Source organism: Pelobates fuscus, chromosome 8 (assembly GCF_036172605.1).
Source record: "Pelobates fuscus isolate aPelFus1 chromosome 8, aPelFus1.pri, whole genome shotgun sequence".
Lineage (NCBI taxonomy): Eukaryota > Metazoa > Chordata > Amphibia > Anura > Pelobatidae > Pelobates > Pelobates fuscus.
In genome coordinates this window covers 115,199,661-115,214,925 of record NC_086324.1, presented here as the reverse complement: position 1 = coordinate 115,214,925, position 15,265 = coordinate 115,199,661, and the positions used below count along the sequence as shown (strand labels likewise).

At 39.1% G+C, this 15,265-nt stretch overlaps 1 protein-coding gene across 7 annotated transcripts in view; it reads left to right on the top strand.

Annotated features, from left to right (window-relative positions):
• NPRL3 (NPR3 like, GATOR1 complex subunit) overlaps positions 1–15,265 on the top strand; it is a 453,622-nt gene that overhangs the window by 84,605 nt on the left and 353,752 nt on the right. For 4 of the 7 annotated variants that reach the window (XM_063430229.1, XM_063430228.1, XM_063430232.1 and 1 more), the window contains one exon: positions 3,185–3,314. The exons of the other annotated variants lie outside the window; for them this stretch is intronic. In XM_063430229.1, coding sequence (XP_063286299.1) covers positions 3,185–3,314 — 130 coding nt within the window. The remainder of the gene's footprint in view (positions 1–3,184; positions 3,315–15,265) is intronic. 7 annotated transcript variants of the gene reach the window in all.

Here is a 15,265-nt window from a genome sequence, read left to right as displayed (position 1 = left end):
TACATTAACCCCTTAATGCCGTTACGGCGTTCTATGCCGTCCAGCATTAAATGGGCTTTAACCCCTTAAGGACACATGACATGTGTGACATGTCATGACTCCCTTTTATTCCCGAAGTTAAGGGGTTAAAGCCGTTGCGGCGGCATAGAACGCCGTAACGACTTTTAGCCCTAGGAGCTCGGAGGTACTCACCTCCGCCGCGATCCTCTTCGGGAAGGCTGCCTGACAGCCCAGGCAGTCCTCCCACGGCAAATCAGGCCCCCGTGGACCAAGTGATCACTCTCAAAGAGCGATCACGTGTCCCTCTATAGCTGGCTGTGGATCTGCCAGCAGGGGGACTGTCTGGAATGTCACAGTCCCCCTGCTGGTGGGAAAGTAAAAAAAAAAATAAAAAATTATAAACATGTTAAACAAAAAAAAAAGTGTGTGTGTATGTATATAGTGTGTAGTAGTGTATTTTAATGTTAATATAAGTACATATATTAGTATTAAAATACACTTAGAATGAAGTTACATATATATGATATATATTATATATAATACATATATATATTTTATGTTTTTATATATATATATATATACGTATAATTACAATGATAAATAAATTAAATATTATACATACATATGTAATCGCATTCTAACTGTATTTTGTTATTCATATATAGATATATGTAACAAAATACACTTAGATTGACATTATATATATATATATAGATAGATAGATAGATAGATATATATAGATATATATATTACAAATAACTGAAAATATTTATAATTACATCAATTCATAAGTATTCACATAGAATTTAAATACATATATATGTATATGTATATATATATATATATTAAAATTCTGCGTGTATATTTAAGTAATCTTTTAACATAATTATGTAATTAATTAAAATTTGATTGACGTGCCTGACAACCCAGGTAGAAAGTGCAGAGAATTTAATTTGCACGCACTTTATTTAACCCTGTAACTTTCTTAGACACCATAAAACCTATACATGGGGGGGTACTGTTTTACTCAGGAGATGTCGCTGAACACAAATATTAAAAGTGTTTAAAAATGGTCACTTGTATTACAACGATGATATATTTTGTAGAAGTGAAGTTTTTTTGCATTTTCCACACATGAACGACGACACTTTTACTGACGACCTTATTGTTGTAATATGTTTTACTGCTTTGAAACACTTATGTTTGTGTTCAGTGAAGTCTCACAAGTATAACAGTACCCCCTATGTATAGGTTTTATGGTGTTTTGGAAATTTAGAGAGTCAAATATAAGGCTTGCATTTCATTTTTTTCACATTGAAATTTGCCAGATTGGTTACGTTGCCTTTGAGACCGTATGGTAGCCCAGGAATGAGAATGATGGCATACTATTTGCAAAAGTACACAACCCAAGGTATTGCAAGTGGGGTATGTCCAGTCTTTTTTAGTATCCACTTAGTCACAAACACTGGCCAAAGTTAGCGTTCATATTTGTTTTTGTGTGAAAAAAGCAAAAAACTAATATTTGGCTAGTGTTTGTTTGTTTGGCTACTAAAAATGACTGGACATACCCCATTTGCAATACCCTGGGTTGTCTACTTTTGCAAATGGTATGCCATCATGGGAGTAATTCTCATTCCTGGGCTACCACCTGGTCTCAAAGGTAACATAACCAATCTGGCAAATTTCATTTGAAAAAAATGAAAAATTGAATGTGCTATATTTGACCCTGTAACTTTCCAAAAAAACTGTAAAACCTGTTGATGGGGTACTGTTGTACTCGTGAGACTTTGCTGAATCCAAATATATGTTATTTTTGCAGTTAAAGCGAATGGTATTATGATATTTACAGCTAAAAAAAAAAAATAATAATAATTTAAATCTTAATTTCTCAGTTTTTTTAATTTTATTCATAATAAATTATGTTTCAAATATGAATAGTTCATGAGAAATGAAAGCCCAGTTTCTCCTGAACAAAATGATGTATAATAAGTGTGGGTGCACTTAATATGAAAGAGGTGAATTACGGTTGAACAGACATATAGCGCAAATTCCAGTTTTTGTTTACATTTTGTTTTGATCAGAACATGTACAGTTTACTCCGTCCTGAAGGGGTTAAATATAAATTAATTGTATTCATAAAGTAATTTAGTCTTTTTAAAACTACTGTAAATGTAATACTGGCATATTTTAGATTATATACTTTTTATGCATAACCTTTTATGGTTTAGGATAGTATTACATTTATGTTTAAAGGCACACTATTGTAACTAGAACAACTAAAGCTTAATTAGTTGTGCTGGTGAGTTTGATCATTCACTTCAGGCTTTTTTTTTTTTCCAGAGAAAAGGCAGTGTTTACATTGCCCGTTAGGGACCCCTCCAGTGGCCACTCCTCAGATGGATACTGGAGGTACTTCCTGGGGCAGTGCTGCACAGTGTACAGCACTACCGTTCAGTGTCTCCACGCTGAACGTTACTCATACAGATGCATTGTCCCGCCTCATTGCCAATTTTAGCCAATGCAATGCTTTCCCGAAATCATAAATTGTTGTCAGCCAGGAGGCGGATTGGGGGCAGGGCCAACGCCGGCTGGAAATAAAAAAGTTTTATTACTTTTTAAGGGGGCTAATGGGGGCAACACACCTAAATAGTGTTTTTTAGACTATAAGGTCAGTAATACATGTTTGTGTTCCTGACCCTAAAATGTTCCTTTAAGTGCAGCAGTAATACGTATAATTTTTTTTTTTTTTTAAAGTTGGTTGGTTTTCTGTTAGGTGACTGGCACAATGTGTTGCAAGTTTATAAATATTTTTTATGTTGGCACAGACAAGCCGGTGAAAAACCTGTTAACAGTCTTGGATTTAGACAAACTACCTACCTGCTACCTTAGTTTTGTTGTGTTATTTTTTTTTTTTTTGCTTTACTAATGTGATTATCAGTTTCTTATAAATTAAATAAATTCAATCCTTCTCTTGTGCTGAAAATCATTTTAGCTTTTTGTGCTCCAAACCTCACATAGCATGGCATTCATATAAGCATGCAGTCACTTGCTTTAATTTGCAATGTTCTCACTTTATGAGATTATCAAAAATATATTTAAATGTCCTTACTTTTTTAAAAGAAAAAAAAAAAACATTTCATACTTTGTTTATCCTTTGCATTTGTTTGCTTTTTCAATTTTAAAGGTTTTCAGATGTCATACTTGCAACCATTCTAGCTACAAAGTCAGATATGTGTGGTAAAAAGTTTGAACTGAAGATTGATAATATTCGTTTTGTTGGACACCCAACTTTGCTTCAGCATGCAGTGTGCCAGGTATGTCAATGTGCAATTTTCTGGTTTAGGTTTGTGAACATTTTTTTAATGCATTGCAGTTTCACTTATGTGTGATAAGCATGGGACTATTGTTACAGTAAATGCAAATATTTCCTGGGGAACTTTATACATTGGCATGTTAGATTTGTAATTAATTGTTGTGAAAAATATCCATGTATTTACAGAGTTTTAGCTGTAATAAATTAAATTTAACACTTAATGTATACCTAAAAGGACACTATAAGCATCAAGACAACTTTAGCTTAAAGAAGCATTGTTTATTTATAGATCATGCCTCTGCAGTATCACTGCCCAATTCTATGACATTTAGGAGTTAAATTGCTTTGTTGATGCAGCTCTAGTCACACCTCCCTGCATGTAACTTTCACAGCCTTCCTAAATACTTCCTGTAAAATGAGGCTCTAAAGCTCACTCATTTTTGCACTGTCAATAGCATACTACACCTTGCAGGAACCTCTGTTGTTTTTTTTTTTTATCTTTTAAAGTAAGTTAAAGTGGCACTGTCACCTCCCCTAGAGGTGCCTAGAGGGATATTGGCTATACCTCACTCATGATACCTTACAAGGTTGAAACGATCGTCTGGGGTTGCTGCATCTCTCATGCAGAAGGAAATTGCTGGCATTTCGGATCTGGACTGCCTGTACAGGCTGGATCGTTCTATGTTTCAGATATGTTCTCTCTGTAATGGCACAAGTTTAGCTAAAACCAGCTTGAGATCTGAGCGGGGACCAAGCGAAGGAGAGGCTAATTGAGCTGTTGTCCGTTCTCACCTCTTTTGCTACTTGTTTTTTTCCTCCTATAACCCATCCATTTAAAATTACCACCCATTTCCTTTCCCAATTCACTTCCTCAACGGTCCAATTTTCATTTACATTTAGCTGTCCACACATTTCCCATCACCATCCACTCATTGTTGTCCCCATTCAGCTCCACACCAATTGTGTCCTCATTCAGGTCCACACCTATTGCCATCCCCATTCAGCTCCATACATGCCCATCCATTGCCAGATTCCATTGCCTCGCCATCACCCTCCCACCCATTGCCTCGCCATCACCCTTCCACCCATTGCCTCTCCCACCCATTGCCTCGCCAACACCCTCCTCACCCTTCCACCCATTGCCTGTCCCCATTCACTTCCCCACCATCCCACCCATTGATTTCAGGAATGGTATTAAGGGTATTTAAGGAGTCTACTGTATAGACAATTTCTCCAGCAATGATCAGATGAAAAGGACAAAATAGCAGACCCCAATTGTATTACACGGTCCTGATGTCTAAGCTAGGGTAAACACAATGAATGATATGTTTGTTTTTTTAAATATTATATTATGGTGCACAAAGTGGGCAGAGCTTAATTATATATCATTGTCACAAACCTAGTCTACCTTACCTAGGGTTCCCAAACCGCATTTCACACTGAGGAAGTGGGTCCAGCATCTTCTTTGTACAGCAGTGCTGCAGCAGCTCTTTCCATCTCGCTGGGGCCTGCAGTTAATCTTTGATACTAGCAAGCTTCACACATGATGGGAGTAAAACATCCAATCCATAATGACATCATAGGCGCACGTGCACCAAAAGGACAGCCTCTTAAAGGAGCAGGGGACATAATGAATAATAAAGATAGACCAGTTAAGCAATAGTGTTGGAGAGGTGTGAACCTCTCTCCTATATAACATCTAACCATGTCTTAGTGCTCAGTTATACTGTGATGTCAGTGTGTATACTTTAGTGATTTGTAATGTCTCCTTGATTTTTGACCTATTTACCTGTTACTCCGTTTATGACCCTTCCCCGTCCTTCCCTTGGCTACGAGTTTGATAACCCCTATTTGCTACTTCGCTTTTGGCTTACTACTGCTTTCTGGGTTCCTTCTGTCAAAACGATAACATAATTTGGTTGCTGCTTCTAAGTGCAAATTACTTGGAGATATTCTGGAGTTTTATTGATTCTTCAACGGTCTAGGATTTTTCTTTTTACTTTTACAGGTAAGAGTCATCTCTAGGAAAAGGTTTTAGATTGTACAATGTTTGATTTCCTGTTGATAATTGATAAGGCATTTGATTTAATTAGTAAGGTGTTTGCTATTGTTTGCAGTCCTATGGGGTGGTGCCTTTAGTAGTGTATATAAGGGTTGTAGATATTAGCTTAGTTGCTGCTACAAAGTACATTTGGAGATATTCTGGAGAGAAACTGGAGGTAATCTGTGGTACACAGACGGTGGAAAAAAGAAACAAAAAGTAAGACTCCTCATCTCATTAAAATGGCAGACTGTCTAATCTGTAGACTGTTCTCTATATTGCGGCAGGAGATTGTATTTTTGAAGTATGAGATTTGTAAATTATCTGTTAAAAAATTCTCAGGCTGGGTCTGTTGCAAATCCACTGCCGCAGAGATGTCCAATTACTGTAGGTTCTGGTAGACCTAGAGATGTGGATAAAAGGCATAGTGCACATTCTGTGTCTTTACATAATTCATTTTCTGCACTTTCAAATTGTAATTGATGTTCTGGAGACAGGCTCAGGCACCGAGTTTTTGGAACCACCATCCTATATGTCTAAGGTGTGCAAGAGTGCAGCCAATGACAAAAAGGACTAGGTGAGGCCTGATAGAATCCCCCAACAACAACTGCTTTCTATCATACAAGGTGTGGTGTTGGACAATAGTGGCTTTGTGAGATGTCTCACTGGAGCTACTGCTTACAGAGACAGACTTATTTGTAATCTTGTTAAACGAGCAAAGCAGGAAGGGGAATTGGATGTACTTGTCCATCTAGGGACAAATGATTTGGCTTGTAATGAGGTTTCAGAGGTAAAGGAAGTGTTTTGTATTCTTGCCAATGATATACGGCAGGTTGTGTCCACAATTTCAGTCTCTGAGATTCTGCCTGTGCATAACATTCATAATGATAGACAGATGTGTACTAGTTCTTCCTGTATACTGAGAGCCTTAACCTCTTAGTGACCAGACCGTTTTTTCAATGTTCTTACCGTTAAGGACCAGGACTGTTTTTACATCTCTGTGGTGTTGGTGTTAAGCTGTAATTTTCCGCTTACTCATTTACTGTAGCCACACATATTAAATTCAGTTTTTCTCGCCATTAAATGGTCTTTCTAAAGATACCATTATTTTCATCAAATCATATAATTTACTAACAAACATTTTTTTTTATAAAATATGATGAGACAACCCAGGGTATTCAATGTGGGGTATGTCCAGTCTTTTTTAGTAGCCACTTAGTCACAAACACTGGCCAAAGTTAGAATTTATTACATAGTTTCATAACTGTAAAGAGACTTGCGTCCATCAAGTTCAGCCTTCCTCATATTTTTTTTTTTTGCTGTTGATCCAGAAGAAGCAAAAAAAAAGTTTGAAGCACTTCCAATTTTGAAACAAACTAGGAAACAAATTCCTTTTGACCCCCAAATGGCAGTCAGATTTATCCTTGGATCAATAAGTTATTACCCTACATTGAAAAATTATATTCTTGAATATTCAGTTTTTGCAACTATGCATCTAGTTGCTGTTTTAACATCTGTATGGACTCTGATAAAACCACTTCTTCAGGCTGATAATTCCACATCCTTATTGTTCTTACAGTAAAAAACCCTTTTCTTTACCTTAGACAAAATCTTCTTTCTTCCAGTCTAAACGCATGTAAAGTCCGATTTGTGAATAGATTTCCACACCATGGCTTGTATTGGCCCAGAATATATTTATATAAAGTTATCATATCTCTCTGGTGACGTTTTTCTAAACTACAGATGTTTAAATTTGTTAACGTTTTTTAATAGCTGATATGTTCCCTTTTATTAATTTTGTAGCGCGCCTCTGCATTTTTTCTAGTGCCATAATATCCTTCTTTAGAACAGGTGCCCAAAATTACACCGCATTTTCAAGATGTGGTCTAACCAGTGATTTATAAAGAGCCAAAATGATATAATCCCGAGAATGAATGCCCTTTTTCATGCATGGCGATACCTTACTGGTCCTAGCCGCTGCTGATTGACACTGCACATTGTTGCATAGTTTGTTGTCTATAACAATTCCCAGGTCCTTTTCGTGTGTTGTTAGCCCTAATTCGCTTCCATTAAGGGTATACGTTGCTTGTGCATTCTTTACGCCTAGGCTTGTAACCATAGACAGATATTGGATGCTTGTAACCATAGACAGATATTGTTCAGTCAAATAGAATTTGGCATTAATTGCAAACACAAATTCCACAGCTATGAAGCACCTGAATAGAGAAAGGTACGAACAAATGTAAACGAAAGGAAAGTATATACACCTTTTGTTAAAATATCCAATTGTGTCGTTTCCTCCGTGAGTTTTTAGCCATTTTATATACTGACCTTTCATTTTAAGTCCATTCTTGTCGTTTCCTATGTTCGGGAGTTTTTTTTTTTTTTTTTTTTTAGACCTTTCGTTAAAATTAAAACATGCCTGTTTTTCCGTTTGTGAGTTTCATATAAGTGAAAATATATATATCAATCACAGCTATGAAACTACCGAACGGAAAGAAGGCACGAATTAAAACTTTAAACGTAAGGTAAGTATAAAGGGAGCCGATCCTGCTTCTTTAGTCCTGAACGTGGGAAAAGGCGCGAACAGCCTTTCCCACATGTACCTACGGACGTGCTGGGTCTCGTGGCCTGAAGATGGAGGAGGAGAGGCGTCGGGGGACCAGAGCCTGGTAAGGACTTGAATTCCTCAGCTTTTCTTGGCTGGGAAAACCGCAAAGAGTAGTCTACTGAGCCATGGAGACGTCTTCCATGAACTGCTTGCGCCTGTTGAATGCTGGGAAGTTTGGACTGGAAGTCTCAGGTTGCTATGCCAAGAAGAACACCTGAAAAACGAGCATGGTCCAGGTAAGAGGGTGATTGGGTTTTTATAGGTCCACGATAGATTTAAACTCCTCCCACAAATACAGGCCTTTGGCCTTAAAAAACTATATATATATATATATATATATATATATATATATATATATCAAGGGGGGGTTGGCTGCACTACCCTGAACATGCATAAATGGGGGTGCTGCTGGGGGACAAAGTATACAATACACAAGATCCAGCGCACTCACCTATCTACTAAACAGCAACTTCAATGTTGAAAGATTTAGTTTTTTTTTTAAAAACCCTAATCTAGGCAAAAATAATGGGCGTTTAGTTACATTATATGATCATACATTGCATAAGCCTGCCACAACGTCAATGTACCCCATCTTTGGCAGGTCCTACACTAACAGCCTAATGTCTGCTCTTATGAGAGTAACCCACTTGGGGAAAAAAAATCCATCTGGTGCTCTCTGCAGTACAAGGCTAAATAGGGGCCTTGGATCAGGCACCTGTGACAGGGTGGAGTGCAAAACCAAGGAGTTGCCTAGACTCCCCAATATATCTATCTAACTCAAGGGGGGGTTGGCTGCACTCACCTGAATACATAAAGGGAATCAACACAGTAAAGGAGGAGACTATATTTAAAAGAAGAAAAACTACCACAACAAGAAGGCATAGTCTTAAATTAGAGGGGCAAAGTTTTAAAAATATCAGGAAGTATTACTTTACTGAGAGGGTAGTGGACGTGTGGAATATCCTTCCAGTTGAAGTGGTAGAGCTTAACACAGTGAGCGAGTTTACGCATGCGTGGGATAAAAGTAAGGCTATCTTTTCTGATGCAGGGTGGAATGTGATGAAAGATTCAATTGAGCGGTTCTGGCCACTGTTAACCAACGATACACACTTCAAAGACCACGAGCCATCATCACAGCCTGCCGAAGGAAAAATCTGCGCAATTCTCTGGTCCCAAGCCACTTCCAATTAAAATTTCCCAAACCAGAAACCTGGTTAAGAACTCTTTAGTGGGCACTTTCAAATGTGGGAGGTGTGTTGTAGTGCAAACTCATTAATAGAAACTCGGAGTGTAACTGATAGCGATCAAATTGTTTTTTAATTGTAACAAGGCAGTACTAGTCTATCTTCCCTTTAAAGAATGGATCAAAAACATGCCAGATCCACTAAAAAATTTATGGAAACTCAAATTTCCAGACACTTAAAAGAATGTTACTCAGGAAATTCAAATGGACTGAGATTTTGAGGACTTGACAAAGGGAATACCAGTGGATATATAAAATGAAAACCCTAAGTCCAAAGGGACTTAAAGCGGCACTGTCATGCCGAACTTAGCTTTCTTTAATCGATTCCTCTCTCTCTCTCTCTCTCTCTCTCTCTCTCTCTCTCTCTCTCTCTCTCTCTCTCTCGAACTGTTCTAAATTTATTTCTGTCTGCTCTAGTTTTCTTTCAAACATAAGACAAATTAGGGACTATTTGTCTTATGGATGTTTCCTACGCCTGACCATCTCTGACCAGCGGAGGAGCAAAGTGTGCTTCATTTCCGGTGGTCAGAGAAATTTTCCCACAATTTCTAAGCTTTCTTCCCTGTTCCCGCAATGCTTCCTGTCAGTATTCCCGAACTTTGTCATTTAGACAGGACGCCGGCGAAACTGCACGAATTGCGTCCTACAGGAATGAGAACAGTTTGTTCATTCGTGTTAGGAGACAATTCGGGACTTTGTTCCTATCGGAATTTCATTCTAATGAATGAAACTCCGATCCTATTCATGCCGTGGCTGCATCTTGCATCCGCTTAGTAGTTAACTCCCAAATTCCCACGGTATTAAGGAGTTATCTACCAAAAGGCTGAAAGACCTAAATTGGAAGTAAATTGGAAGTAAAGATTACTTAGTATTAGTAATTGCTGCCCCTACTCGCTATACCGCAAGTAGGGGCATGTCTACTAAACAACCTGTGGCTGCTCACTGTTTTAAAAAAAAACAAAAAAAACACCCTAGTACCCCCACCCCTGAATGGTGGGTGAGGCCCCAAAATAACAATAGGGGGCGACCTATTGTCCTCCCCCACCCCCCCGGCCTCCACCCTTGAGTGGTGGGTGGTGGCCCTAAAGGATAATGAGGAGGACCTATTGTCCGGCCCCCCACGCCCTCACCCATGAGCGGTGGGTGGGGACCATAAATAACAGTAAGGGGGGCAGCCTATTATCCTCCCCCTGGCCCCACCCCTGAGCGGTGGGTGGGGGCCATAAAGGAAAATGAGGGTGGGGGGCTATTGTCTTCCCCCTGGCCCCACCCCTGAGTGGCGAGTGAGGGCCATAGATAACAATGAGGGGGGGAACCTATTGCCCTACCTCCCCGGCCCTTACCCCTAAAAAAAAAGGGGAGGGGAACCTATTGTCCGTCCCCACCCGCCAGTGGTGGGTGGGGGCCATAAAGAATAATGAGGGGGGACACATCTACGGTCCTACCCCCCTGCCCCCACCGCTGAGCGCTTGGTGTCGACAATAATGGATTTTAGCCCTTTCTCAAACGCAGGAGGTGCCTTTCTTTTTAAATATACCTGTGTAACCAAGGTAACCAACATAAATACAGCATTAAAAACCTATGATGGTGGACTTTTGCTGCAGCGCATATATAGAAAATAGGTATACTCCTTCAATGTCCTCTATTAACCTCCCTTATATACTATATTGTCACAAGTTCAAAAAAGAATCTGTAATCTTCTATTTACCTCCGTAGAAGGCAGGGTACCACGTGATAGCGACAGAATGGCCAAGGTGACGTTACCGCTACGTTAATCTCAAGTGGCCAAAAACGCAAAGCTGTGGACACCTCGAATACGGTGTCTCTTAAGGGTCAAAATAATGCAAAGCACCTCACTCACTCAACCTTCCTTCAGTTACGAGACCACATCTCCCCAATCCCGGAATTCGAGGTTTTCACTGAAAACTTACCTTTAAGGCTCTCACCAGATATCGGTCAAGCAAACTGTTACTTATATGAGGGTCATTATAGTTTAAAATTATAGGCTACCTGCCATTTGAAAGGTACATTGATATAAACTTACAATCCCTCTTTTTATGAAATACAGTTGCAAGAAAAAGTATCTGAACCCTTTGGAATGATATGGATTTTTGCACAAATTGGTCATAAAATGTGATCTGATCATCATCTAAGTCACAACAATAGACAATCACAGTCTGCTTAAACTAATAACACACACAGAATAAAATGTTGCCATGTTTTTATTGAACACACCATGTAAACATTCACAGTGCAATAAAGTGCACAGTGCAAAGTGCAATAAGTTCAACCAAACGTTTCCTGTAGTTGCAGATCAGACGTGCACAACGGTCAGGAGAATTCTTGACCATTCCTCTTTACAGAACTGTTTCAGTTCAGTAATATTCTTGGGATGTCTGGTGTGAATCGCTTTCTTGAGGTTATACCACAGCACCTCAATCGGGTTGAGGTCAGGACTCTGACTGGGCCACTTCAGAAGGCGTATTTTCTTCTGTTTAAGCCATTCTGTTGTTGATTTACTTCTATGCTTTGGGTCATTGTCCTGTTGCAACACCCATCTTATGTTGAGCTTCAGCTGGTAGACAGATGGCCTTAAGTTCTCCTGCAAAATGTCTTGATAAACTTGGGAATTAATTTTTCCTTCGATGATAGCAATCCGTCCAGGCCCTGACGCAGCAAAGCAGCCCCAAACCATGATGCCCCCACCACTATACTTCACAGTTGGGATGAGGTTTTTTAATGTTGGTGTGCTGTGCCTCTTTTTCGCCACACATAGTGTTGTGTGTTTCTTCCAAACAACTCAACTTTGGTTTCATCTGTCCACAGAATATTTTGCCAGTACTGCTGTGGAACATCCAGATGCTCTTGTGCAAACTGTAAACGTGCAGCAATGTTTTGTTTGGACAGCAGTGGCTTCCTCTGTGGTATCCTCCCATGAAATCCATTCTTGTTTAGTGTTTTATGTATTGTAGATTCACTAACAGGGATGTTAGCATTTGCCAGTGACTTTTGTAAGTCTTTAGCTGACACTCTAGGATTCTTCTTCACCTCATTGAGCAGTCTGCGCTGTGCTCTTGCAGTCATCTTTACAGGACGGCCACTCCTAGGGAGAGTAGCAGCAGTGCTCAACTTTCTCCATTTATAGACAATTTGTCTTACCGTGGGCTGATGAACAGCAAGGCTTTTAGAGATGCTTTTAAAAACCCTTTCCAGCTTTATGCAAGTCAACAATTCTTAATCGTAGGTCTTCTGAGAGCTCTTTTGTGCCAGGCATCATTCACATCAGGCAATGCTTCTTGTGAAAAGCAAACCCAAAACTGGTGTGTGTTTTTTATAGGGCAGGGCCGCTATAACCAACACCTCCAATCTCATCTTATTGATTGGACTCCAGTTGGCTGACATCTCACTCCAATTAGCTCTTGGAGATGTCCTGCACTGTGAATGTTTACATGGTGTGTTCAATAAAAACATGGCACCATTTCATTCTTTGTGTGTTATTAGTTTAAGCAGACTGTGATTGTCTATTGTTGTGACTTAGATGATGATCAGATCACATTTTATGACCAATTTGTGCAGAAATATGAAAGTAAATATAAAACAAAAAATGAAAAATACGAATAGGAAAAAGTTATAATAGAAAACATTAAAATATAAATAAAAAAAAACAGAAAAATGTAAACCTATATCAAAGAAATATATCATAAAAAAAAAAAAAGGGGAAAAATGAAATTTTTCCCCATTCCTTAATGGAAAATTCAGAAGCAGTTTATGTCAGGAATGTGACATAATGTATAATAGTCTTCATCTACATGCTGCACGAGGGGGTCCAAAGAATTCAATTTTCTGTATCCGGAAGTATCAATGATGATGGGAATCAACTGGACAAAGCCTATTACCAAAAGATAAAAGAAAAACACAGATTCAGTATTAGTGACTTAAAAACAATGGGGAAATCAGAAATATACAATATACTATTTCATACAATAAGCCCTACCTAAAAACAGGCATTGGCTGAATTAGGTCAAATCAGAGCAGAGTATAGAGCGCATATGGACTATATAGTAATCCACCAAGAAAAGCAGCAAACACGACTACATGTAAAGAATATAAATCTATTATAGGAGAAATCCTCTAGAAACATAGAAACATAGAATGTGACGGCAGATAAGAACCATTCGGCCCATCTAGTCTGCCCAGTTTTCTAAATACTTTCATTAGTCCCTGGCCTTATCTTATAGTTAGGATAGCCTTATGCCTATCCCACGCATGCTTAAACTCTTTTACTGTATTAACCTCTACCACTTCAAATGGAAGGCTATTCCATGCATCCACTACCCTCTCAGTAAAGTAATACTTCCTGGTTTTATTTTTAAGCCTTTGCCCCTCTAATTTAAGACTATGTCCTCTTGTTGTGGTAGTTTTTCTTCTTTTAAATATAGTCTCCTCCTTTACTGTGTTGATTCCCTTTATGTATTTAAATGTTTCTATCATATCCCCCCTGTCTCGTCTTTCCTCCAAGCTATACATGTTAAGATCCTTTAACCTTTCCTGGTAAGTTCTACAACAAGAAAACTCCCTGTCAGTATACAGACCTTTCGGATCCAACTCATATATCAAAAAAAAGTTATTTGTTCAAGGTTCCTTTCCCTGTCCTCACCCCTAAGAGGTGTTCTGACATGTTCAATAGCCATATATCTGAGCTGTGCAACTGTATGATGGAATGTCTCAAAATGTCTTGATAAGGCTGACCATAGGTTGCGTTTCCGAATGTAACTTTCATGTACACCTATTCGTGTTGTGAATGCTCTACTTGTTTCACCAATATATTGCTGAATCCTCACCCAAGGCTTAAATAGCATTAGCAGTGGCAAAACTAAATCTAATATTTGCTCGATTCTGGGCTACACTAGAAGCAAGACGGCTGATAAAGGTATGAAGCAACCCTGAACCTATCACCCAGCCTATCTACCTTCTCCAGACTGACCCACATACGGAGCCTGCCTGCACCCGGCTGGGTCAGCAGGAACTCCTCCCATCACTGCGTATGCCGAGAGATCTAGGAGCTGTTGATTGGTCGAGACCCGACAACACTACCAGAGAGCTTACAACAGTGGGGAGCAGGACAGGGAAACTAAGCCACTGAACTCTGACCCCTATAGCTCCTCAAAATAACGAACTTCTCCGTTGGGAGAATATGTGGCACTCTGATTCATACTGGACAACATCACTCTCACAGCATGAGAACCACTTCCAAGATACCTTTTCAATGGGAGCTGAGTGATCTTCATTCAAAGCGGGAATCCTGGATGCCCTTTGCTGCGCAGTGGCGCCCTTACTTCTGTGGAGGACATCTCAGTTTCACATCTTTCTGGTGGACTCCTGTTTTAAACTTCTCTGCTTATTAGCTTCACAGTTACTGTATATACTAGAGTATAAGTCGACCCGAATATAAGCCGAGGCCCCTAATTTTACCACAAAAAAATGGGAAAACGTATTGACTCGAGTATAAGCCTAGGGTGGGAAATGCAGCAGCTGCTGGTAAATTTCTAAATAAAATTAGATCCCAATAAAATTACATTAATTGAATATTTATATATTTATATAAAATTAATGCAATGTGTGTGTAGTGTGTGTATATAATGAATGCAGAATGTGTGTGTGTATATAATGCAGAGTGTGTGCATTATATACACAAACACACTCTGCATTATATACAAACACATTCTGTGTGTGTATATAATGCAGAGTGTGTTTGTGTGTTTGTGTAGTGTGTGTAAACGGTTTTTTTTTATTAATTTTTTTTATTTTATTATATTTTGTATTTATTTTTATTTTAATATTATAAAATTAAATATCGTTTTTGTCCCTCCTCCCTGCGTAATACCTGGCCAGGGAGGGGTCTATGGCAATCCCTGGTGGTCCAGTGGATGGGCTGTACAGTGGGGGGGCTGGCAGGTAGCGTTTACCTTTACAGCAGCTTCGTCCGCGGTCTTCGTTCGCGGTAAGTGTCGTGGTCTGCGTGCCGCGTGGAGCGTTGCCACGGTAACCCGTGGCAAC